Genomic DNA, 26,334 nt, shown 5'->3' with positions numbered 1-26,334 from the left:
CTCCGCTGCTGCTCTCCCTGCCGGCTGAGCTGATCATGGCCAGGGAAACCCTGATCAACTGAGCCGGCAGGTTTCTATAGAAGAATTGAAAGTAAAGATTGTATGATTGTCACTACATAGGGTATACTGTAAAGCTAGCTGAGACATGTTCCCTGATTAGGCTTTCTGCTCTGTATAAAAAAATCTTTTTAAATTTTCTTTTACTTTTTCCTTCTTTTGGTCTCAATTTCCTTTGATATGTGGATGAAAGTAAATATTATTTTTCCTTTGCTGGATTATTGTTACCATGTTTCTGTATTTCTAAGAATTACTTTACAATGTGATTGTAAAAATTTAATACTTGAAAATAAAAAGTAAAAAATAAATAAATCAATAAAATGACAGAGCATATACATAAGCATGGATTAATGAAACAGAGCCAACACAGATTTAGGGCTAGATTCACTAACTTCCGATCCGTCTCTGATCCATGTTCGTTTGCATGCAGGCCAATAAATTCACTAGAGGCCTGCATGCAAATTGGGATGATCGTTGGCACGCCCCAACCGACTGCACAGATCGCTAGAGCCTTGACAATAGTGACAGGAGAAGCAGCCTCCTGTCACTGCTGTCAGGGCTTCTGCCAGCTTTAAATTTATTTATTTTTAATCGTGCAGATATTTTACATGTTTTACACACGCAAGATATCAGCCCGATTTAAAAAAAAAAATAAAATTAAACCCTCCCTCCCTCTCCTGACAAGTGCCCCATCCCCCCTCCCTCCCTGACCCTTCCCAAATGTGCCCTGCCACTGCTGGAGCCCTTTAAAATTATAGCTGGAGGATTCCTACTCCCTCCTGCCATCAGGCCCACTCCCGACTTCATCACCCACTCACCAACCAAAAAACAAACAGCAGGAGGGATGCCAACTCCCTTCTGCCACCCACCGGATGCCCCCTCCCCATTCCCGGTCCCCTCCCCACCCCGTACCTTTAACGGAGCAGGAGGGGTGCTCAATCCCTCCTGCTCCAATGCCTCGCACCATAAGTCTGAGGCCTTAGGCCCTGCCCCAGTGCATCATGTGATGCATGAGGTGGGGCCTAAGGCCCTGATTGTCTCAGGTGCCTCGGGCTCCTCCCTTAGTCAGTACCTCAGGAAGTCCCTGATTGGCCAATCAGGGACTTCCTTAGTAAGTACTCACTAAAGAAGTCCCTGATTGGCCAATCAGGGACTTCCTGAGATACTCAGTAAGGAAGTCCCTGATTGGCAGAGGCGCCTCAGGCTCCTCTCAAGGGAGGAGCCCAAGGAGCCTGAGCCAATCAGGGCCTTAGGCCCCGCCCCGAGCATGACATGATGCACCAGGGCAGGGCCTAAGGCCTCAGATTCGTCGTGGGAGGCATTGGAGCAGGAGGGATTGAAAATCCCTCCTGCTCCGTTAAAGGTACGGGGAGGGGGAAAGGGAATTGGGAGGGGGCATCTGGTGTGTTGCAGGAGGGAGTTGGCATCCCTCCTGCCGTTTGTTTTTTTTTTTGTTGGTGGGTGGGGAAGCATTGGAGCAAGAGGGATTGAGAACCCCTCCTGCTCCATTAAAAGTATGGGGAGGGGAACGGGGAGGGGGCATCTGGTGGGTGGCAGGAGGGAGTTGGCAGCTCTCCTGCCATTTGTTTTTTGGTTGGTAGGTGGGTGGGGAGTCAGGAGGCATTGGAGCAGGAAGGATTAAGCACACTTCATGCTCCGCTGGGAAGGGCAGGAGATTGGGGCAGAGAGCATGAGATGGGGAGGAGAGCAGGAGATGGGGGCAGAGAGCAGGAGATGGGGGAAGAGAGCAGGAGATCGGGGCAGAGAGCAGGATTTTTGCACAAGCGATTGGTCCTCACCAGTTGCTTGTGTTTGGATCAGCCAGCCAGTCAGTGTGTCAGGAAAAAATTAGTGAATCGCGTCCTTCCTGTTTTGCATGCCGTTTCTCATTTGCATGCAAGGATCAGAATCAGATCGGAGGAGAGGTTAGTGAATCGGATCGGAGGGAAATTGGGTCGCAAAGGGCTCTCAAATCGATCGGTACACGATTGGTTTACTTAGTGAATCTAGCCCTTAGTCAAGGGAAATCTTGCCTCACTAATCTACTACATTTCTTTGAAGGGGTGAATGAACATGTAGATAAAGGTGAGCTGGTTGATATTGTGTATCTGGATTTTCAAAATGCATTTGACAAAGTACCTCATGAAAGACTTCTGAGGAAATTAGAAAGTCATAGGATAGGAGGTAATATCCTATTATGGATTAAAGACTGGTAGAAAAATAGAAAACAAGAAAGCAGGGTTAAATGTTCAATATTCTCAATGGAGAAGGGTCTATGCTGGGACTGCAGCTTTTTAACATATTTATTAATGATCTAGAGTTAGGAATAACTAGTGAGATAATTAAATTTGCTGATAACATAAAGTCGCTACATCGCAAGAAGATTGTGAAAAATTGCAAGAGGACACTGGATGTCAAAATTGCAGATGAAATTTAATGTGACCAAGTGCAAAGTGATGCATAAGGGAAAGAGGAAACCAAACTATAGCTATGTGATGTAGGGTTCCACATTAGGAGTCACTGCCCAGGAAAAGGATCTAGGTGTCATTGTTGAGGATATGTTGAAACTCTCAGCTCAGTGTGCAGTGGCAGCTAAGAAAACAAGTAGAATATTAGAAATTATCAGGAACGGAATGGAAAACAAAGATGAAAATGTTATCATGCTTTTGGATTTCTCTATTGTGCAGCTTTACCTTGAATACTGTATATAGTTCTGGTCGCTGCATCTCAAAAAAGATAAACTGAAATTAGAAAAGGTACAGAGAAGGGCAATGAAAATGATAGGATAGGGATAGGATGACTTCCCTATGAGGAAAAGCGAAAGTGGCTAGGGCTCTTCATCCTGGAAAAGAGATGGTTCAGGGAAGATATGATAGAGGTCTATAAAATACTGAGAGGAGTGGAATGAGTAGATGTGAATTGATTGTTTACTCTTTCCAAGAAAACTAGGATGAAACTACTAAGTAGTAGATTTAAAACAAACTAGAGAAAATATTACTTCACTCGGTGGATAATTAAACTCTGTAATTTGTTGCCGGAGAATATAGTGGTTAGCTTAGCAAGGTTGAGAAAAGGTTTGGATAATTTCCTAAAAGAGAAGTCCATAAGCCATTATTGAGTTGGCTTGGGAAAATCAGAAGAACATAAGAACTGCCATCTCCGGATCAGACCTTCGGTCCATCAAGTCCGGTGATCCGCACACGCAGAGGCCCAGCCAGGTGTACACTTGGCGTAATTTTAGTCACCCATATCCCTCTATGCCTCTCGTAAGGAGATGTGCATCTAGTGTGCTTTTAAATCCTAGAACGGTGGATTCTGCAATAACCTCCTCTGGGAGAGCATTCCAGGTGTCCACCACTCGTTGCGTGAAGCATAACTTCCTGATATTTGTCCTTATTCCTAGGATGAGCAGCAGAAAATCTGGTTTTCTCCTTGGAATCTTGCCAGGTACTTGTGACATGGGTGGCCGCTGTTGGAAACAGGATACTGGCTCAATGGGCCTTCCCAGAATGGCAACTCTTATTTTCCTATCATACCTCTACATCAATATCCTGGAGCATTAGAGCTGGATGCACTAAAAATGGTTGTTAAGACTGTGAGTCACTGTGGGCTGATTTTTTTTGTTCTGATTTCCAAACAGCGATCGATGTTCAAACAGCTTTTCATGCAAATGAGTTGTGCCTTAGTTGCCTTAGCCAATCAGGGCTTTAGGCTCCTTCCAGTGTATCCCAGAATGCACTGGGAAGGAGCCTATAGCCTTGATTGGCTCAGGTGCCTATAGTTCCTCCCCTGTGGTGCTTGAACCAATCAGGGCCTTAGGCCCCTTCCAGTGCATTCCAGGATACACGGGAAGGGGAAGGCCTGCCATTATGGAGAGGTGGGCCTGATGCATCCCTCCTGCTCTCTTTGTCCAAATAACGTACAGGGTTGGAGCGGGGTGTATGGGGAGAGCTGAGTGGCAGAGGCAGGAGGGAGTGGGCATCCCTCCTGCCAAGGATCTTTGTGGCAGAAGGGGTGTGTCATGGAGCCATGATGTTCACAGGAGAGTGGGAGGGCGTCTGGATGGTTGTGATGTTCACGAAGAGGAGGGAGTGTGTGTGTGTGTAGAGGGGGGGGGGGGGTCCAGGTGGCACTAACTGCTTGGATATTGAGAGATTGAATCTAGCATTGAGCAGGTACAGCTAGTCACCTAGAGACCATCAACAAGAAGAGCATACTCATTCAAATGGAAACGGTTCCAGATCTAATGCTTATCCAACCAGCTCAACCCTTACTCATGCCTCATATCAGCCATTCTTCAATACCCACTCCACCTATCCAAGGAAGGACTCAAACCAGCTTCCATCAAGCTTTACCTAAGCATTTTATCACAGCCTACCATGACCACCTGGACAACAAACCGATCTTAGCTCATCCACTCGTATCCTGATTCATGAGGGGGCCTATCCAACCTCAATCCACAGGACAGGTTGCCTCTGCCTGCCTAGGACCTCAACACCGAGCTGCAACAGTTCACTCAACCTTCCTTCAAACGACTGGCAAACACTACCCCCATGTTCCTCACCTGGATAATGCTATTACTCACTGCCCTCACCTCTGCCAGATACAGCAGCGAGCTACAGGTGCTAATAGACTACACACCATACATTCTCAAAGACTGTGAGCAAATACAAAAAGGAGAGACAGGGAAGGTGGGGATTATTTGGGAAAGCAGGTTCTTCGTAGAGAATGACACGGGGGAAAAATCTGTCCCCGTTACTGCCCCGTCCCCGGCCTACCGTCCCCTTCACCGCCCCGTCACTGTCATTCCCTTCACTGTCCTGTCACTATCACCACCACCGCCATTCCCCTTCACCGCCCTGTCACTTTCACTGCCATCCCATTCACCGCCCCGTCCCCGCAGCATCCATACAAGCCTCAGTACTGCAATATTTAGCTTATTCCTTCCTTATAAATCAAAGTTCTGGCTGCTGAACTGGAGAAAGAGATGTTCAGCTGGCAGGGCTTTGTTTATAAATTTTTATCAACACAACTAATATACTACTTTATCCTAAAGCAAAAAAAAAAAAAAAAAGAAATATAATTTTTTTTTCTACCTTTGTTGTCTGTTTTCTACTTTCCTCATCTCATTCAATTCCTTCCATCCACTGTCTCTCTTCTCTCTGTGTCTTCCATTTGCTCTGTTACTGTGCCTCTCCCTTTCTCTCCCCTCCAAATCGGTCTGGCACCCATCTTCTTCCCTCCGCTCCCCCCATAGTCTGGCATCTCTGTCTTCTTCCCTGCCAGCATCTTCTCCCCACTCTCTCTTCCCAATTTCCCTTCAGCGTCTTCTCCTAATCTCTCTTCCCCATGTCCCTTCAGTATCTCCCCACTCTGTCTTCCACATGTCCTTTCAGTGTCTTCTCCCCATGTCCTCTCCCCACTCTGTCTTCCCTGTGTCCTTTCAGCATCTTCTCCCCACTCTGTCTTCCCCCATGTCCTTTCAGCGTCTTCTCCCCACTCTTTCTTCCCCATGTCCCTTCAGCGTTTTCTCCCCACTCTGTTTTACCCATTTCCCTTCAGCGTCTGTTCCTCTCCATTCCACCTTTCTTCCCTTTCTCCCTCCCTGCCCCTTATCTTCGTGGCGCTTCTTCCTCCCCCCTCCCGCAGCGAGAACACCTCTTAGCCCTTCCGCCGTGCACCCACGCCCCCCCCCCCCCCCGGACAACAGGCCCGGTCCAACAACTGTGCCGACAAACCTCCCGCCTTTTACCTTCGTGGCCGGCGATTTCTAAACTGCCTTCTTACAGCAGCCGGAGCGTTGAAGTTGCATATGGCTGCTGGAACGGTCGTCTCTGATGCAACTTCCGGTTGCATCAGAGATGACCTTTACGGCAGCCACATGCAGCTTCAACGCTCTGGCTGCTGTAAGAACGTAGTTTAGAAATTGCGGCCACGAAGGTAAGGGGCGGGGAGGGAGTAGGGAGATGTTTAGACTTGGTGGCAGTAAGAAGGACAGCAGTAAGGCGGGAGGGAGCGCGATAGGTGACCGTGCGTTCCCTCTCTTAACTGCGGGGACAAGGCCATTCACCGCTCCATGGGGCGGTGAATGGCCTTGTCCCCATAGCCATGGTGAACACAGTTTTTTCCCCACCATTTTGGCGGGTTACCCGCGGCTAGCCGCGAGTAACAGCCACCGTGTCATTCTCTAGTTCTGCTCACCTGTGATCTGCTCCTCTGTCAGTTGATCAACCTGCAAACAGAAAGGGCCATCATTAGCCACCATCAGGGAGCAAGGCATAATACATTCCTATAATTAGACATACCCAGGATCGTACCGAGCTATAATTAGATCCTGTGTGGCTCGCCCACTGGCTCCTCCACCCTGCCCGCTTTGCAACTGCTAATGAAAACAAATGGTGAGCTGGGAACAATGTTTGCACTCCCTTCATTTTTGTGTCCTGTGCAGCCCTTGGCACAATGCTAAACACATTTAAGAGCAAGGGTCTCCAAAGTCCCTCCTCGAGGGCTGAATCCAGTCAGGTTTCCAGGATTTCCCCAATGAATATGCATTGAAAGCAGTACATGCACATATATCTCATGCATATTCATTGGGGAAATCCCGAAAACCTGACTGGATTCAGCCCTCGAGGAGGGACTTTGGAGACCCCTGCTTAAGAGCCTGGCCATAGAAAATTTACATCTCTTTATGTTGGATTATAACCTGGAAGTAAAATGCACTACACTAGCAGAAACTGAAGACAAGAGAGGAGCAAGACAAGATAGCTGCTTTGGCTGAACAGTGAGGAGAGCTCTCGCATTTTCCCTAATATGGCTATTTATCTTGGGCATGGAGAAGAGGAAAGAGAGAGTGAAGACTCCTTCCATTAGACCAGTGGTCTCAAACTTAAACCCTTTGAAGGGCCACATTTTGGATTTGTAGGTATTTGGAAGGCCACAGAAAAAATAGTTAATGTCTTATTAAAGCAATGACAATTTTGCATAAGGTAAGTTTTACCTCATGCAAATTTGTTATTTCTTTAATAAGACATTAACTATTTTTTCTGCGGCCCTCCAAGTACCCTATTTTTCTGCAGCCATCACAGTTTAAGTTTAACATCTTTCCTGTCTCAAAACTGACACATTTCAATCACTATATTGAAAATAAAATCATTTCCCCTACCTATGTTGTCTGGTGACTTTATTTTTCTGTGCTTTTAACTATGTTTCCAGGGCCTTCCTGTCCTTTGACTGTTTTTCTCTCCGTCTTCACTTTCTGCCTTGCATCCATCTTTGATCCAAACAGACCAGGGATTTTAAATTACAGTCCATTTGAGGGGGCAATACTTTCAAAATAGAACAAAACACAAAAAAACCCCTCTCATCAATACTGGGCAAGTTTCTCAAATAATATCATCATATAACATTTAAAGGCTTTTAAATATTTAAATGTGCTCATAAGCTCATAAGATTTTATTTGCAGTGTGCAGTGCCTGAGTCCTTTGGTCTACACACTTGATGTAAGGCGTCTTTTTTCAACATCAAGTGTGTAGACCAAAGGATTCAGGCACTGCACACTGCAAATAAAATCAATATAAAAAGCTCATCTTTCCATCTTCCTGATGTAGCGTAGCGAAACACAGACTGTGTTGGAGCCGTGAACTGACCTTTTCAGATAAGTGGTCTACTGTTAAAACAACTTTTGTAGAGCCATAACATTTGCCACTCCAGTAGAAGCGAGAATCCTTGCTCCATGCAATGTGTTATGATTAAAATTCAAGTACCTTTCCAGCGACATTGTACCGCTGCTGTGGCGCCTAGCTGAAGAGCTTATGAGCACATTTAAATATTTAAAAGCCTTTAAATGTTATATGATGATATTATTTGAGAAACTTGCCCAGTATTGATGAGAAGATTTTTTTGTGTTTTGTTCTATTTTGCATCCATCTTTGGCATTAACTTAATATTCAATTTTTCCATTTTTCTGCTTTCTTCTCAAAATCTACTTTTCCATGTCTTCCCTTCCCATCTCTCTCCTTCCCTCCCTATTTCCATGGTCTGACATCTCTCTCCTTCCTTCCTTTCCCCTGGTCTGGCATCTGTCTCCTTCACTCCCCCCCCCCCATGCCCTGGCATCTCTCACTCCTCCTCCATGGTCTGGTATCTTCTTTCCTTTCCCTCCCTCTCATGGGCTTGGCATCTCTCGTTTCTCTCCTCTCCCTTGTCTTCCTTCTCCCTCCTTCCCTCTCTCTCCCCAATTGGGTGCATCAGCAGCAGCATTTCTCTTCCCCTTCCCTCCCCCCTCCCCTGTGCAGCATTTCTCTTCCCCCTTCTCTCCCCCTCCTCCCCTGTGCAGCAGCAGCAGCAGCAGCAGCAATATTTCAGTACTGTTTAGTTTCTGGCCCGCTCCCTTGATGCACTAGTTTTTCTTTCAAAACCGCAGGCGGTTGTGACATCTCTGTGTCCTATTTTATAATTCCAGCATTGGCAGAGACACTGAAAGCTGCTTTGGGGGGCTGCCATTGGCAGTGGAATGGGATGGACCACTGGGGCCATAGCCCCACCAATATTTTTTCCAGTACAGCATCAGCAAGTATAGAATTTGGAAGTCAAGCCTTAAATTGGTTTGCTTGGCTTTTCCCACCAAGGTTTGCCTAGCTCTTCCACACAAGGTTCTGCTGACTTTGTGTGGTACTTAAGGCCGCCGCTTAGGGCACATGAAGGTTATAAGCCACGGATTGAAGTGCAATTTGGCAGGTCATAATCAACTCTTCCCTTTTACAGCTCTCTCACTGATCCCTGGCACATTTGAACAGTACTCAGTTTGGAAGAGTTAAAACAGTCCACAGCCCTTTGCACAGTTTTAGCAAAAAAAAAAAATAATAATAATAAGTTTTTAAAGCAGGCAGTGCCAGATGTTTCTTTTCTCTATCACATTAATGCAGCCTTTTGCTTAACAGCCCTTTCAGCATAGACCACAATCAGGTTACAGTTCCCACCATATTAAAGAAAAATCAAGACTTTTCCTGCTTCTCCAGCTTGCTTGACTGGCTGCTGCCCCTTGCTCACCTCTGCTCAAACAAGACAGTTTTTGGAGCATTGCTTCTGGAACCCTCTCACACCTTCCGTGGCATGCAAAAATAAAACACAAACTCAACATGTTGCTCCATTTCTCGATGCAGAAAAAGCCTTCAAAAGAATTGAACAACCATATTTGTTTTAGGTTCTGAAGTGGTTCGAAATTTTTAGGAATTCACTGACTGTATCCATATTCTCTATCTCCACCCACATTCTAGAATGCTTATTAACAACAAATTAGCCCAACCCCTGAGGAACCAGACCAGGATGCCCCTTGTCTCCCATCCTGTTTAATTTAGCCTTAGAGCTCCTACTTCTAGCAATTCGGCAAAACCAATAAATAAAAAGGAATCGCAAAAGTAGCAGTATATCCTGACATTTATTACTCAATTACTCAATGCTCATGTATGGATAGCCATCACAGAAATGCCCTAACTCTGTACTAAAACTCATATATCATAGCTCATGTATTATAACATCATTACTGAAGCTCATTATAAGCATCATTATAAAAGCTCTTAAATTGTAGCGCATATATTGTAACACCATTACTGAAGCTCATGTATTGTAACACCATTATAGAAGCTCATAAACTGTACCTCAGGTATATTAACACCATTACTGAAGCTCATGTAAACTGCTCTGAATTGACTACCCAGTCATTAGTAGCGATATAGAAGCTTTCAATAAACAATTACTATTTTTATCAGATCCTTCCCCTTCCATTGAACATCTAATCACTACCGTAGACACTTTTTCTGATTTTTCAAGTTATAACATTAACTGGGATAAATTTGAAATCATGCCTTTAAATAACACCTTTCAATCATCCATTAATATTAACAAATTTATGGTCACTATTGCAGTTGAAAAACCAATGAGTATTGTTAAATAAAGATCCTGAACAAACTATCGCTGGGTTTTACTAAATGGAGCTAGAGGTTTTTAGTGCAAGCTGGTGAGGTAAATGCTCCGAATTTTTATGGAATAACAAATTTCTACGCATTGCACTAAAAACCTAATAAAGGCACACAGAGCAGATGGGCGTCAACTTTTCTGATTTTCAATCTTATCATTCTGCATCTCATTGGTTAGCCTATGATACTCTCAACTCTTATTCTCCTCCATGGTTAGAAATTGAAAAAGATCTTCTTGCATCGATACCTTTGTATATGCTATTAACTTCACACCTCCCCCCAAAATTAAAAGATTACAAACTATTGCAAGATATTCAAGATATATGTTACATTGGACAATACTTTCTAAATTAGAAAGATGGATTTGTTTAGATATAGCAATTTGGAACAATCCAATATTCAAATTGATAAATCTTGCATAAAGTGGCATACGAGTTGGTAATCTCTAGGAATTTGGTCTTTAAGCATTTACCTTGCCGACCCACAGTAGAAACCTCTATCGTGGCTTTGTAAAAGGATCCCTTAATCTTTCACTGCCCCTGGTACAAAATAAGTACTTGTACTGATGTAAACTGCTTTGAATGTGTAACCATACAAGGGCAGTATACAAGTCCCATTCCCTTCCCCTTTCTTGGAGTATGCACGAGTCTTACTTTTTATATGCTGCTTTGAACCCAAACATTGCAAATTAGGCAAGTAATAATTACATAGAATAGAATATTCACTTAGGGAGTGGAGACTTACTCAACTGCTGCATTTTAGTTTGTTTTTTAGGGGTGGGGGATACAGGGTCCCCCCTCCTCTGAAATGTATGGAGTATGGGGGATTCATTATACAAATTCATACAAGACTAACACAATATACTATGAAAAACTTTCAAGCAGATGTAGGCTTTCTGCAGTTCTGCCTGATACACATGCACTGTAAATGATGGGGTTCACCTGATTATGATGTGACTTGTCCATCTCTCCTCTCCTCTTCACCTGTAACACAGCACAGCACCACTGAACCTTGAATTCTGCCTATAGAAAAAAATCAAACATTGCTAAGTGTAAACATTTGAATTGAATCCCATAGCTTTTCCTGCTTTAAAAGAGACCTGCCACTTCCTGAGATAAGGATTAGGAAGGCAGAGATCTTCTTCTACTGGCATCACCTTGCACGGTGGTCAAGGATTTGTCTTATCTTCAGAGTGTAGCCATAGGTGGGCCTCGGCTCACCCAATTTGGGCTCAGGCCCACTCAGTAGCAGTGTGCCTTGATAATGCGGCGTTCCTGCCTCATTTCTTTGATGGTAGGGATTAGGTGAGAGAGGACTGTGAAGGAAGGGAAAGATGCTGTATGGATAGGGAGAGAGGAAAAATTTCTGGCATGGAGTAGAGAGGATTGGGAAGGAAGGGAGAGATGTAACAACGGGGTAGAGGGGAGGGAGAGATGCTTTGTGGGTGGGAAAAGAAAGAATTGCTGGATATGAGATGGAGGGGACTGGGGAGGATGGGAGAAATGCAGCAGTGGGGTGGGGTAGGTGGATGGGAGGAGTTAGGGGCAAGAAAGGGAGAAAATATTGGATGTGGAGGAGAGGGAGAGTTGGTGCTTGGGGGAGTGGAGGAGAAATGCTGGATATGATGGTAAAGGGGAGGAAGGGAGATATGTAGCATGGGGAGTGGAAACAGACGTTGTACCCAGGGCATAAGGAATGGAGAGAGAGAGGGAGAGATGTTGAAGATGGGAGTGGATGAGAGGAAGAGGGAGATGTCAGATCCAGAAACCGAAAGAAGTGATGGACAAATGCTAGACAATGGGAGTGAGGGAAGAGAGGGAAAATGTTGGACAATGGAGGAGAGAGCAGAAGAGAAGATACAAGGACAGGGAGATGAGAGGCTATGAGGATGGGGAGGGGAAAAAGAGGGAGCAGATACTGAGCTAGAAGGGTGGAAGAAGGAAGACTTGGGAATGGTGAAACTATGTGGGAGAGGTCAGAAGGGGGAGGAGGGAGTGGTAAGGAAATGAATGAGAAGGTAGAAATATGGTAATGGGAAGTAGATCAAAGATGAGAGAAAATTGATGACTGGAAAGGAGTGAGATGGGGAATAGGAGATCGAATGCATGAGAGAAGAAAATGTAAATTTGATAGATAGGTAAAGTATTTGTATTTTGAGGCTGGTTGCTCGCCTACCTTGGCCTCAGGCCCACCCAGTATTGGCTGTCTGGCTACACCACTAGTCTTAATGCTGAAATCAGTTTGTAAAGGAGACCTACTCTCTCCTTACATTTAATTCAGTGGGTCTATAGCAGTGTATCACAAACTGTATGCAGCAGCACACTAGTGTGCCCTGGAAGATTCCAGGTCTGCTGCAAGATGCCGGCGAGGAGGAGAGGTACTGATGCCGGCTGACTGCTTACATGATATGCCTCTCGTGGTGAGAGGCACGTCCTGTAAACAGACAGCCTTCGCCTCTCCTCCCTCCGCTCCTTCTCCAGCACTCCCTCACCGGAGGTAATAGGAGGCTCAGGGCTGCGGCTGGAGGACATCCACACATTTCTATGTGCCCTCAAGCTGCAGCCACAAGATTAGTGTGCCGCACCTTAAAAAGTTTGTGAACACTGGTCTTTAGTGGAAACAAGAAGTAGTATATAAAGGAGACCTTCCCTCTCCTTACATTTAATTCTATGTCTGTGAAAGGAGACTTTCCTTTTAACTAGATTTAGTGTAAAAAGGAATGGAGGAGTAGCCTAATGGTTAGAGCAATGGGTTGAGAACCTGGGGGCAACTGGGTTGAATTCCCAATGTAGCTCCTTGTGACCAGAGCAAGTCAGCTGTGGCTCAGGTACAAAAACTTAGATTGTGAGCCCACTAGGAAGAGAGAAAGTACCTGCATATAATAAATGTAAACAACTTTGGCAGTTTTCCTCAGGCTGAAAATGGTGTCTAGAGACCCTCCAAGAATATACCATGAGCAGGAAAAATCCTCAATATGGACTTAAATGTGAAAGTGAACATATTCTTTTTCTCAGGGATTAATATAAGTTTAGAATTAAGAAATTAATTACATTAATGGTTGCTGTTGAAAATGGATCTAAATAGATGATATCTTTGTACATTACAGCTAGAAGATTAGTGATGATAGGACTGTCCCGAACCAGAAACGCACCCTGTGTGACACATCCCCTAGAGCTCCTATCCACCTACTGCATCAAAACCAAGCAGGATAGGGCTCAATTTTGGAGCCCCCACCTCCCTTGTGCCCTATGTGGTTGTATTGTTTACACATAGCTCGCTACAGTCCTGAGTGGTGAGAGAGAGATACGAGTCCGAGTCTTGCTGTAGGAATGACATGGTGACAAAATTTGTCACCATCTCTGTCCTCGCCATCCAGTATCATTCTTTAGTGTCTGTCTCAAACCTCAGTCCTTCTACACTACCATTCTTCAATGCAAGGCTTGAAAGTCAGTGATTGTGGCCATTCATACTCTGATTCTTCCCTCTCTCCTTAAAGAATGACATGGGGATGGTTTCCCATTTTCCCATTACCCCTCTCCTCAAGTCGCTTCATTGGCTCCCCGAATACAGTTTAAACTCCTCTTGCTGACCTACAAGTGCATTCGCTCTGAAGCCCTCCAATATCTCTCCTTGCTCATCTCCCCCTATGCTCCCCCCCCCCCCCCGTGATCTCTGCTCGTCGGGCAAGCCCCTCTTATCTGTACTCTTCTCTTCCACTGCCAACTCCAGACTCCATCCCTTCTTTCTTGTGGTGCCGTATGCCTGGAACAGGTTGCCTGAATCAATACGTCGTGCTCCGTCCCTGGCAGTGTTCAAATCCCAGCTAAAGGCCCACTTTTTTGAAACTGCTTTCAACTCTTAACTCCCCCCTCACTGCTGTCAGATACCTATACCCACTATAACCTCCCCAACCCTGAAATGTCCTGCCTAAATTAGATTGTAAGCTCTTCTGAGCAGGGACTGTCTATTGTATGTTAAAATGTACAGTGCTGTGTACGCCTTTCAGCCCTATAGAAATAATAAATAGTAGTAGTAGTAAGGATGGAGACGGTGACAAATTCTGTAACCGGGTCATTGTCTAAGGTCAGTCAGACAATTCATTTCAAATGTGGTGACTATGGCCAAAGACACCTAAGTTCTGGAAATTACTTTTCTTGGAGCGCCTGTAAAGCACACACATTGTTCAGAAGGATATATTTTGGTCACAAGAGTACATGCACAGAACGGCATTTTCAAATCTGCATCCATACTTCCTTCCTACTTCCTCTGCCTGCAGAAAAAACAGAAGCGCAATAGTCACAGGGCAGAGCAGGGGTTGGACATGCTGGATTTCAGGGCAGATATTTGGGAAGGAGCCGAAAGCCTGTCAGCTTGGCTTTGGGCAGTTGCCCTCGTTGTATTTTATTTATTTTGTTATGATTTGCCATAATTAAGTGCAAGTTTTACGATACAAGTTTTTATCCTAACTCGACACATACTAGGGGTCTAATAGCAATATACATAATATACAGTTTACAAGTTAAATTTGCTATAGTTACAATGCAAAATTTTTAATACAAATTTTTATCCTAACAAGACACCAATATCCATTTGTTTTTGATCCATCTGTCATGGGCAGGGGAGTTAGGTGAAGAGGTATGTTTTTATTGCTTTCCTAAAGCTGAGGAGTCCTTCAAGGGATCTGATCTGCAGGGGCAGTTGCTTCAAGTGGTTTGGTATGAAATGGGAGTAGGAATATGGATACGGTCACCGAGGCACAAAATCTTTATACACCGCGTATCAACAAGGGATAAAAAAGAACAAAGAACCGGCGTGGCTCACTGTAGAGGTAAAGGAAGCGAGCAGAGACAAGAAGACTTTGTTTAAGGAATGGAAAAGGTAAAAAATGGATGAAAACTGGAATAAGCACAAACAATATCAATGCAGGTGCCACAAGGTGGTAAAAGGGGCCAAAAGAGACTAAGAGGAGAAAATAGCCAAGGAGGCGAAAAACTTCAAGCCGTTCTTTCAATATATTAAGGGGAAATGGCCTGAGAAGGAAGCGATGGGACCACTGGATGACCAAGGAATAAAGGGAGCGCTAAAGGAAGACAAAGCAATCGCCGACAAACTGAACACATTTTTTGCATCTGTATTTACCAAAGAGGATTTACACAGCATACCGGAACCCTTCAGGCTATATGCTGGAAGCGAAAAAGGGAAACTGACAGGGTTAACGGTCAATCTAGAAGAGGTGTGCAGGCAGATAGATAGCCTTAAGAGCGATAAATCCCAGGGACCGGATGGTATCTCTCCAAGGGTCATCAAGGAACTGAAAGGGACTATAGCTGAACTGCTTCAGCTAATAGTCAATCTGTCGATCAAATAGGGAAATATTCCAGAGGACTGGAAGGTGGCAAATGTTACGCCGATCTTCAAAAAAGGTTCGAGGGGAGACCCGGGAAACTACAGACCGGTGAGTCTGACATCGGTACCGGGAAAAATGGTAGAGACGCTGATAAAAGACCGCATCATTGATCACCTTGATGGACACGGTCTGACGAGGGCCAGCCAGCACGGTTTTAGCAAAGGAAGATCTTGTTTGACAACTTGCTGCACTTCTTCGAGGGAGTAAACAAGCAGATAGACAAGAGCGACCCGGTCGACATTGTATATCTGGATTTCCAGAAGGCGTTTGACAAGGTTCCGCATGAACGACTACTTTGGAAAATTGTGAGTCATGGAATCGAGGATGAAATACTCACGTGGATAAAAAAACTGGCTGAAGCATAAGAAACAGAGAATGGGGATAAATGGACATTTCTCGGACTGGAAGAGCGACACCAGTGGGGTGCCGCAGGGCTCAGTGCTTGGACACATGCTCTTCAACATCTTTATAAACGATCTGGACATAGGTACGACGAGCGAGGTGATTAAATTTGCAGACGATATGAAGTTATTCAGAGTAGTGAAGACGCAGGGGGATTGCGAAGATCTGCAACGTGACATAATCAGGCTTGAGGAATGGGCATCGACATGGCAGATGAGGTTCAACGTGGATAAGTGTAAAGTGATGCATGTTGGTAACAAAAATCTCATGCACGAATACAGGATGTCCGGGGCGGTACTTGGAGAGAACTCCCAGGAAAGATACTTGGGAGTTCTGATCGATAAGTTGATGAAGCCGTCCACGCAATGTGCGGCAGCGGTGAAAAGGTTGAACAGAATGCTAGGAATGATAAAGAAGGGGATCACAAACAGATCGGAGAAGGTTATCATGCCGCTGTACTGGGCCATGATGCGTCCTCACCTGGAGTACTGCATCCAGCACTGGTCACCGTACACGGTACATGGTACTACTCGAAAGGGCAACTAAGATGGTTAAGGGGCTGGAGGAGCTGCCGTACAGCGAAAGATTAGAGAAACTGTGCCTCTTCTCCCTCAAGCAGAGGAGATTGAGAGGGGGCATGATCGAAACATTCAAGGTACTGAAGGGTATAGACTTAGTAGATAAGGACAGGTTGTTCACCCTCTCCAAGGTGGAGAGAATAAGGGGGCACTCTTTAAAGTTGAAAGGGGATAGATTCCGTACAAATGTAAGGAAGTTCTTTTTCACCCAAAGAGTAGTGGAAAACTGGAACGCTCTTCCATGGTCTGTCATAGGGGAAAAAATCCTCCAGGGATTCAAGACAAAGTTAGACAAGTTCCTGCTGAACCGGAATGTACGCAAGTAGGGGTAGTCTCAGTTAGGATGCTAGTCTTTGACCAGAGGGCCGCCATGTGAGCGGACTACTGGGCACGATGGACCACTGGTCTGACCCAGCAGTGGCAATTCATATGTTCGACAGTTTGCAGTTGAAGGGCACAACCAGAGGGGTGTTTTGAGGTGTATTTCATCCTGAGAGCAGAGGGACCTGTTCAGCACATATGGCACCCCCCCCCCCCCTAATGCCAGTCCTGCCACAGGGGCTCATGGACCTATATTAGCATATTCACAAACAGAAACCCTGCACACAGATTTTGGCCCCAGATGGGTTGTTGATAATGGAGATTTTTTTAATGCTGTCAAACTAAGTGTGAATACTGAATGCAAATTTCAATGGTGCTCATGCTAGAGAAATTTTGTGCAACCAGCTTTTGAAAACAGCCCAAATGGGTAGCATGGAATGTTGCTATTATTTGGATTTCTGCCAGGTACTTGTAACCTTGACTGGTCACTGTTGGAAGCAGGATACTGAGCTATATGGACTATTGGTCTGACCCAGTATGGCTATTTTTATGTTCAAAGCAAAGAGAAAGCATGCTATGGGTGAAAAAATAGGTAACACCTTTCTACATCCCATCAGTAGCAAGATTGTCTCATCACCTGGTTTCATCTGTCCCAGCTGGCACAGCTCCCCCTCCCCTACCTAGTAAACCCTAAGATAATACAAGCAGTGTGGCTTGGCTGTGATCCTTTCCCTTGATGTGAATGTAATGTCCGACACCTGGGTTTTGACAAATTATGCTATTTCCTAGATACCAGATTTGGTTTCTGGGGTGAGGAAAAGGAGGAAGGTTAGCCAATTCATGTACCAGATGCTGCTCTCCTGCTCAAGAAACTCATCTGGCTCATTTTCTTCTTATACCCAATGCAAACAATGCCAGGCATGGCAAGACAGACATGGATCCATCAAAACGGTCATTTGGAATTTTAGAACCCATAAATGCAAAATGAGAAAAGGGTAAACTGATTATGGCTGCTAATTTTCTGGCATAATCCTTTGCAGATCTTGGAAAGTTATCCACAGAATCAGTTATAGGACACCATCTAATATATTTAGACATCAAAACAGCAGACTTTGTAAGATGGTGAGGGAGTAGAAAATGCTAGAGCAAGGAAACAGATATATGTAGCTTTTCTTTGGCCTAGATCAGTTTCCCCCAACTTCAAACTCCCCACCATGTTCTTGCAGTATTCAAATACTGCCTGCTCCTACCAGCAAGTTATGCAGGAGGCGGTGTGGAATCTTCCTGCTGCCTATTCTTATCTGTAGGAAACCCAGGCGGTATGATACTTGCTGCCTGTCAGTATCAGCAAATTACCCAGGAAATTGTGTGATACTTGTAAGGGCCCAGGGTGGCCCTCATGTGCCACAAAGGGGTCCCGAGACCAACCTGTCCCTCACACCTACCTCAGCTCTTTCCACAGTGTCCCAAGAGTGTTCTCATGCATACCAACATCTGTGCACAGACAAAAACCCAAATACATTTTCTCTCCAAAATATTTTTATTTTCGGAAGCACAAAGATCTCACATACATACAAAGAAACTCTTATATATGGTAGGATAATAAGATACATGCAAAGAAACTCTTATAACCATAGATCATAGACAGGCTATAAACTTGCACACAGGTGAGAGATAAAACTGGGCCTAAAGAAAAATATATATGTATCAGAGAATTCCTATGGCAAACCAAAGTTATCTAATCTAATCTTTGGTTTATATACCGGGTCATCTCCCAGTGGAGCTCGACTTGGTTCACATATAATTAAGACTAGAGTATATAGCAGAAAACATAGGAGAAGGAAGAACTAATTAAAAACTAAAGTACATAAGAAAAATAACTATAATATCATTTCGTTGAGGCTGTAGTTAAACCATTAAAAAATTGCGAGAACAACAAAGTTTTCAGGAATTTACGAAATAATTGCAGCTGGCCTAAAAGCCTAATGGAGTCAGGAAGTTCATTCCAGATCTCTACAAACTTGAAAACAAAAGATTGACTGAGCTTCCCAGCATATTTAATTCCCTTAAAAGAAGGGAAGGCTAACATATCTTTGTGTGTTTCTCAAATGGCAAAGTCTAAGGGTATTCCAACATAAGGGGACAAAAGGATCAAATATTCCATAGAGAAGCTTGAAGATTATGTATGCGCATTTAAACTGGATCCTAAAGCGAACTGGGAGCCAATGAAGCTTTATCAACAAAGGGGAAACATAATCATACTTTCATTTCCCAAAAATGAGCTTAGCTGCAATATTCTGTATTAACTGAAGTCGTTTTAGACTGTGCTGTTTAATGCCCAGATAAACTGAGTTACAATAATCTAGCTGAGAAAGCACAGTTGATTGTACCAATACTGAGAAATGTTATTGATGGAATAGTGATCTGACCTTCCTCAACATGCGCAGACTAAAAAAACACTTTTTTGTCAAGGAATTTTTTCTGTTCATGAAATGTAAGTGATGAGTCCAAGATGGCACCCAGGACTCTAGATGAAAAATCTATATGTAATGCGATACCTGTTTTTAATGTAACAGAGGAAGGGAGGTTTTCTAATTTGGGCCCAATCCAAAGCAATTTGGTTTTGGCAGGGTTCAGTTTCATTTGAATAGACAAAGCCCACAGTTGAAGTTTAGAAATGCAGCAATCTATACTAGGGACCAGGTTGTTAAGATCAGGATCAACTTCTAATAAAATGAAAATATCGTTTGCATAGGAATATATATATATGATGACTTCTAGCTCACAGCAAGGCACTATCATGCTGTGCATACTTTGGTACAGGGAAAGAAAGAGAAAATATGACAGGAACAGGAAATCAGTCTTGGAGAAAACAGGTAGAGGTATACACATTGCCCTACAGAAGGAATAGCAGACCAAAAATCAGATTAGGTCCAGAACCTATACACTCAGACGGGAAAATTTCTCCTCATTCATTCAAGAGCATTCGCTGGGGAGATCAGTTAGCTTCACTAGGAGACTAGGTCCCTGCTGAAACCAACTGACACTCCCCATTAGCCTGGGCCCTGGCTTAAATTTGTATACATGTTCTTCTCCTATAGAGGATTGTACTTTTTAGTTACAGGAAAGATCAAAGCACAAGAAAATTCAGGCCTGCTGTAAAACTTAGTATCTTTGTCTTAGAAACCAGGCAGAATGTAATGTGTAGAAGTCTAGAGAATATTCGCCATACAATTCCCTTATGGTTAACCCTTTATGCTCTTCAGCTGAATGCACGAGCCGAAATGAAATTATAGGCATAAAACTGTTGATATTGCTTATGCACTGACATATCTCTCTTCTGCCTCCTCTAGTTGTAGATTACCCAGGAAGTGATGAAGTACCTCACTGCTGCCTACTCCCGTCATCTGTTACCTAGGAGGTGTTGCAATACCTCTTTTTCTGCCTACTCCTAGCTTTAGATTATCCAGGAGATGTCCTCCCCCACCAAGTTACCTGGATGGTAATGTGGTACCGCTTTGCTGCCTTTTTCTAGCTGTAAGTTATCGGGAATGTGGTACAATATCTCGCTGCTGCTCACTGAATATCTGCAATAGCTGCATGGAAAGGTTCACCTACAGCTTCTTGGGATGGGAAAGGTGGAGCCTGCCAAGGAAATCTGTTGCTTTCATCAGACCCTCCCTCTCCATCCTTGCAGAACTGGTTATCCTGGCCCATCCCAAGCCTGGATTGTGAATCCTCCCAGCTGAGGGAGAGAGTAGAAACAATTAGGAAGGGCGGAGGTGTCAACCGAGATATTTCTAGGTGATATCCTGCCAATAGTTTCATATTCTTTCATTGTGGAAGGGAAGTGGTAGAGGAGATTTACCTGATATAGAAGTGATAGAAGTGATTTACCTGATGAACAGAGATCCTTGGGAGAGAATGGGAGGTGTAGAGAGAGTTATGAGAGGAGAGATACTGAGGAGCTGCAGAATGAATGCACTTGTAAGTCAATAAGAGGAATTTAAACTATACAGTATACAGAAATGGATAGGGAGGCAACAAAATCACTTGAGAGGGGTGAGTGAGCATAGCAACACTGGCAGAAGATAAATTGTACAGCAAAATTTAGAACAAGCTTCAGGCCAAACAGATGAACAAAAGCCCCAAGTAATAAAAAATCCTACAGGTAGATAAAACACTGAATACCTCTATAGAAATGGGGGAAAAAAGGCAATATCTGGAAAGCTGTGAATAAAAATGCTTGTAGTTTAGGAAATAGGGTTCTGGATCTAGAGGCTATGATGGATGAGGCTGAAGGATTTAGTGGCAGTCAGATGTGGTTCACAGTAACCTCCTAGAGTTTTATGCGGTTTCCTCAGCAACTGCTTGGAATTTCATTGTGAAATTTTACAGCTTTGTGTTACTATCTACAATTATGTACCAAGTAGAATGAGATTATCTTTAAACACGGCAAAGTTACAGACGTTTTTAGCATGACCACCCAGCAATTTCCACATGTTCAAAAATGTTTGCACTGTAGAACTACCATTATTTGAAGAACCCCACCACCACCGTATTCAATTTTTCTATTCTGTTCTCCCAGGGGAGCTCAGAATGGTTTACATGAATTTATTCAGGTACTCATGCATTTTTCCCTGTCTGTCCTGGTGGGCAATGGGGCAATGGGGGGATTAAGTGACTTGCCAAGGGTCACAAGGAGCAGCGTGAGTTTGAACCCACACCCCCAGGGAGCTGAGGCTGGAGCTTTAACCACTGCGCCACACACCACCCAAAGTATCAACTTATTGCTAATGACCTTACAGTAATGTAAAGTAGACTTTTGTCTGGGAAGCAATAATGGAGGCTTATCTCAAACTCCATCCTAAGCCACAATCACCAAACTCAAGGATGGGCTGCAGATGCTCTGGACCAACCTGCCACAGAGACGGATCTACAAGTTATTAAAAGCTTCCCAAAATGATTGAAAGCCTGTGTTAAAGCTGGGGTGGACATTTGCATTCACAGTGATTGAAATTTCAACACAATAGGGTCCTTTTACTTAGGGTTACTAGACGTCTGGGCATCCGGACGGCTTTTCAAAACCCGGTATAAAATCTGGTAACCCTACTTTTACTAAGCTGTGGTGGAGGAATAGCCTAATGGTTAGTGCAGTGATTTTGAGCAGGGTTTGTCTCTTCTGTATTTTGACATATAGCGCTGTGCATGTCTAGTAGCACAATAGAAATGATAAGTAGTAGCAGTAGTAGGGTTACCATTTTTCAAGTCACAAAAATCCATGGCCCACCCCCTCCCTGTTCTGTTCTGGCCCCGCCCTATTCCACCTTCAGCCCCACCCCATTCTGCTCCAGCCCCGAACCAACAAACCTCTTCTTCCCCGATAAGCTCCGGCCGTGTGTGGAGGGCCTGAAGCATGTGCGGATGTGTGTGACATCATCCATGAATGCTCAGATCCCTGATGAGCTCCGGCCGCATCTGGAGGGCATTTCTAAAACTTGGACAAAATATGTACCTGTATATAGTATGTAAACAAAACCAGCAATATTGGTCGCCGTACCTTAAGAAGGATAAGGCGATACTCGAGAGGGTTCCGAAAAGAGCGACACAATTGATAAAAGATATGGAAAACCTTTCATATGTTGAAAGATTAGAGAAACTGGGGCTCTTTTCCCTAGAAAAGCAGAGACTTAGAGGGGACATGATAGAGACTTACAAGATCATGAAGGGCATAGAGAAAGTGGAGAGGGACAGACTCTTCAAACTTTCGAAAACTACAAAAACGAGAGGGCATTCGGAAAAATTAAGAGGGGACAGATTCAGAACCAATGCTAGGAAGTTCTTCTTTACCCAGAGGGTGGTGGACACCTGGAATGCGCTTCCAGAGGGTGTGATAGGACAGAGTACGGTATTGGGGTTCAGGAAGAGAATAGACAATTTCCTGAAGGAAAAGGGGATAGAAGGGTATAGATAGAGGATTACTATACAGGTCCTGGACCTGATGGGCCGCTGCATAAGCGGACTGCTGGGCATGATGGACCTCTAGTCTGAACCAGCAGAGACACATGTTCTTATGTTCTTAAAAATTTGACCCAAAGATTTCACAGAGAAAAAAGGTTATTATTTAGCCTTTCCACATATCTTTCACCCTAGGACTAGCAGGGACCTCTGAGGAAGGCTCATTTGTCGAAACTAAGACCATGTTGGGTCCAGTGCTCCCAGCAGACTAGGAGGCCCTTAAGGTGTTTATGTGGATTGCTACATATTTATGCATTTTTAATAAAGTCCATTTCAGGAACATCTTCTCTCCACAGTGTTTCTTTGGTTTCTCTATAGTATGTAAACTTCTTTGATTGTAATCCCAGAAAAGCAATATATCAAGTCCCATCCTCTTTCCCTTTAAAAGGAGTTACTGCAGGATATAAAGAGGCATCCCACAGTAAACTTGTGTACACTGGAAAAAAAAAATCATTTTTATCTTCTGGGAAGCGGGCATGTTTGGGGATGGTGAATGGGCATGACAGTGCTAATCTCAAGTTAGTCACATAGTTGCTGAAGTATTCCTAATTATTCAACAATGGATGACTGAATTTAAATTGAAACTTAATTCGGAAAAAAACAAAATTTTTCTAAGCATCTCCATGCCAAAATTGTTCCGAGACATCACTTTCCTCTTTCCTCGGTGGCAGCCAGTCTAGCAAAGGTCCCAAGACTGCTTGATATAATCGCTCTCCAGGCCCAAACTCTTTAATCTCCCTCCTAACCCCACAATCTCTCCCGGGCTTACCAAGGTACCTGGTGGTCCAACGGGAATCTTTGTGGCAGGAACACAGTCCTCCTGCTCCTGCTTAAAAATAGCTGCTGTGATCTCTCGCAGCTATTCGTGACATTTCCTGTAGTAGTTGAGCTGCCGCAAAAGGTCGTGGCAGCCATTTTAGAAAGCAGCCATAAGGAGGCAGGAGCAAGAGGGCGGCTCTCCTGCCACAAAGATTCCTGCTGGACCACCAGGAACCTTGGTAGGCCCGGGGGTGGGGGTTGGAACTGTGGGGTTGGAAGGAAGATTAAAAGGTCAGGGCCTGAAGAGGGGAGAGAACCATGACTCTGGGTTGGGGATGGGGTGGAGAGGAAGGGAGGGATGAGAGGTGTAGACACTTGCGAGGGGTTGGAAAGGAGAGAGATGTCAGATTAGTGGAAGAGGAAGGGAAGGAGAGAGAGATGCCAGACCAAGAAATGGAAGGGAAGTAGGGGAGAGATGCCATATTGCAGGAAGGAGAGGAGAGAGATACCAGACTGTGGGAAGGGGTGTGTGATAGAGTGGGGCACCTTGCCCAGACAGACCACACTCTGGGCATTCAAGAAAAAAAATTATATTATTCAACAGTAGTGCAGAGCCTATTTCTTCACAGGCTCCTATAAGTTTGTGTTCTTCAAATAAAACAGGCTTTTCTTCAGTCTTTCTCAAACACAAGTCCCCTTCTACATAGGGCGTGTCATGCCACAAACAGTCTTTATTCCATGTGCAGGGAAAAGTTAGGCAGCATTATGTCCTAGGTCTTAGTAGGCACTAGAACAAAGGCAGGGTTAAATGCCATAGAGTCTTACCTCCTACAAACTCTGTCAGTGCCAGGCCCTTCAACCAGCTTCTCCAGCTCCTAGGTTCCCTCTAGTACACACCCTCTCCTCATTGGTTTGGCTCGGCCTTTTAAGTTCCCCTGAGTCACTTCCTGGTTTCCTATTTTTTTCCTCCCCATCCTCCTCCCTGCCCTGGGAGAAACTCTTTCTCAGTGCTGCTGTGGTTGTGAGATAAATTAGCCAGGAGGGGGAGTGCTGGGTTTTCCTGAGGTTTATTCTGAGTCTGAGCAGCAGTGTCACACAGGGGAAGTGGCAGGGTTTCATACACTCTGTCACATACCCTCCCCCTCAGCTCAGCCATGTCTGGGTGAGCGTCTGCTCCCTGGGTCTCCACCGCTTGAGACAAAAAAATCTGCATTTATGTGTTCTCGGCCTGCCCAATGTCTTATGTCAAAGTTAAAGGCTTGTAGCTGTAGAAACCATCTCATTATCCTGGCATTGGAGTCTTTATGGCAGGCTAGCCATTGAAGAGGTGCATTGTCGGTGACCAACAGGAAATGCCTTCCCAGGAGATAGTATTGTAATGTCTCTAAGGCACATTTAACGGCCAAAGCTTCTTTCTCAATAGTGGCATAGTTCTTCTCCCTCGGAAAGAGTTTTCGGCTGATGAAGGCAACTGGATGCTCTTCCCCATTTATTTCTTGCGAGAGAACTGCCCCAGGCCAACTTCGGAAGCATCTGTTTGGACTACAAAGGGCCGGTTAAAGTCAGGGTTGATGAGGACGGGTTCTGAGCAAATATTCACCTTAAGTATCTGGAATGATGTTTCTAGCTCAGGGTCCACTGGACAGCATCAGGAGTTTTTTTTCTGTAGCAACCTAGTCAGGGGTTCAGCCTTTTCCACAAAGTCAGGTATAAATCTCTGGTAGTACCCAACTAAGCCTAAAAAGACACGGATCTGTTTCTTTGTTTGAGGTCTTGGAGTATAGTTGATGGCCTTCTAGGAAACACTTTTTGGGGTTGGCGGTTAGACCAGCTTTCCTTAAGTTGTTCAGCACAGCTTCAACTAGAAATCAAGTGCGACTTCCAGTTGTCTAGATGGAGCTTGTCATCAGTGACATGCCAGAGGGAATCACTGGCAGGATAAAGCCACGAAGCAGCCTGCTTAGAGTGCTGCGGTGCTGTTTAGAGTCTCACGATGGGAGGGAGGGAAAGATAGGAGGGTCGGGTCAGGTCGGGGAGGGGGGGGGGGGTGCTCGGGACGATAACAATGCTGCTGCTGCCCGATTCAAGAAAAAACATTTTTGATTCAATTCAGCCTATTGAATCGATTTTTTGATTCAATTTGATTTTCCTGCCCAGTTGAGTGGTTTTTTTTCAAACATCCTGGTGGGTTTATTTTATAGCCTCTTCACCCCCTTTGCCCTCTCCTACCCACACTGGTCCTGTGGTGTAAACAAAATAAACAAACAAAAAATACTTTTCCTCTCTCTGTTAAATCCTAGCTCACGTTCGTGGTCTAACACCAGCTCTGGAAGGATACACATTTCAAATCTGACATATTGTAATCACAAAACAGAAAATAAAATTATTTTTCCTACCTTTTGTTGTCTGGTCATTTTTCATATCATGTTGGTCCCAGGCTCTGGTTGTCTTCTGATCAGGCTCTCCTTTCTTCTTTCTCTGTGTCAACCATTCATCTTCCATCTTTGTTCTCCCCTTCTGTTTCCCTTTCCTTCCCCGGAGGTCTGGCATCTATCCTTTTTTTTAAAATCTCCATCTCCTCCCCCCCTCCCCCGCAGCTGCAGCAATGGACCCCACCATCCACAGATCCACCATCTCTCTTTTTCTCAACTATCCTTTCATCCAGCATCTCTCTTCTGTGTCCCTATCCCTATTCTCCTCTCCAGAAGTGTCCCCCCTTGTATCCCTGTTCCTATGCACCCTCCATGCCCAGCATCTTATCTGTTTCATGTCTCTCCCCATATCCAGCTTCTTTCTCTCTTCCTTACATCCTGTATCC

The 26,334-nt window shown here is 44.5% G+C and overlaps 1 protein-coding gene across 3 annotated transcripts in view; it reads right to left on the bottom strand.

The window, feature by feature from the left end:
* LOC117364737 (calmodulin-like) overlaps window positions 1–20,456 on the bottom strand; it is a 39,889-nt gene extending 19,433 nt beyond the window's left edge. Inside the window, exons 1-4 of one of the 3 annotated variants that reach the window (XM_033954279.1) lie at window positions 20,235–20,440; window positions 10,973–11,053; window positions 9,106–9,225; window positions 6,259–6,289 (exon numbers count right to left, since the gene is read on the bottom strand). Coding sequence is in view for 2 of the 3 variants with exons in the window: in XM_033954278.1 (XP_033810169.1) it covers window positions 6,259–6,289; window positions 10,973–10,996 (55 nt within the window). In the remaining variant the exon portion in view is untranslated. Of the gene's footprint in view, window positions 1–6,258; window positions 6,290–9,105; window positions 9,226–10,972; window positions 11,054–20,234 lie in introns of all 3 variants that reach the window. The other 2 variants (XM_033954278.1, XM_033954277.1) reach the window with 2 other exon arrangements.
* Window positions 20,457–26,334: the final 5,878 nt, after the last annotated feature.

This window comes from Geotrypetes seraphini, chromosome 8, assembly GCF_902459505.1.
Source record: "Geotrypetes seraphini chromosome 8, aGeoSer1.1, whole genome shotgun sequence".
In the NCBI taxonomy this organism is placed as follows: domain Eukaryota; kingdom Metazoa; phylum Chordata; class Amphibia; order Gymnophiona; family Dermophiidae; genus Geotrypetes; species Geotrypetes seraphini.
This window is presented reverse-complemented; position numbering and strand designations above follow the sequence as displayed.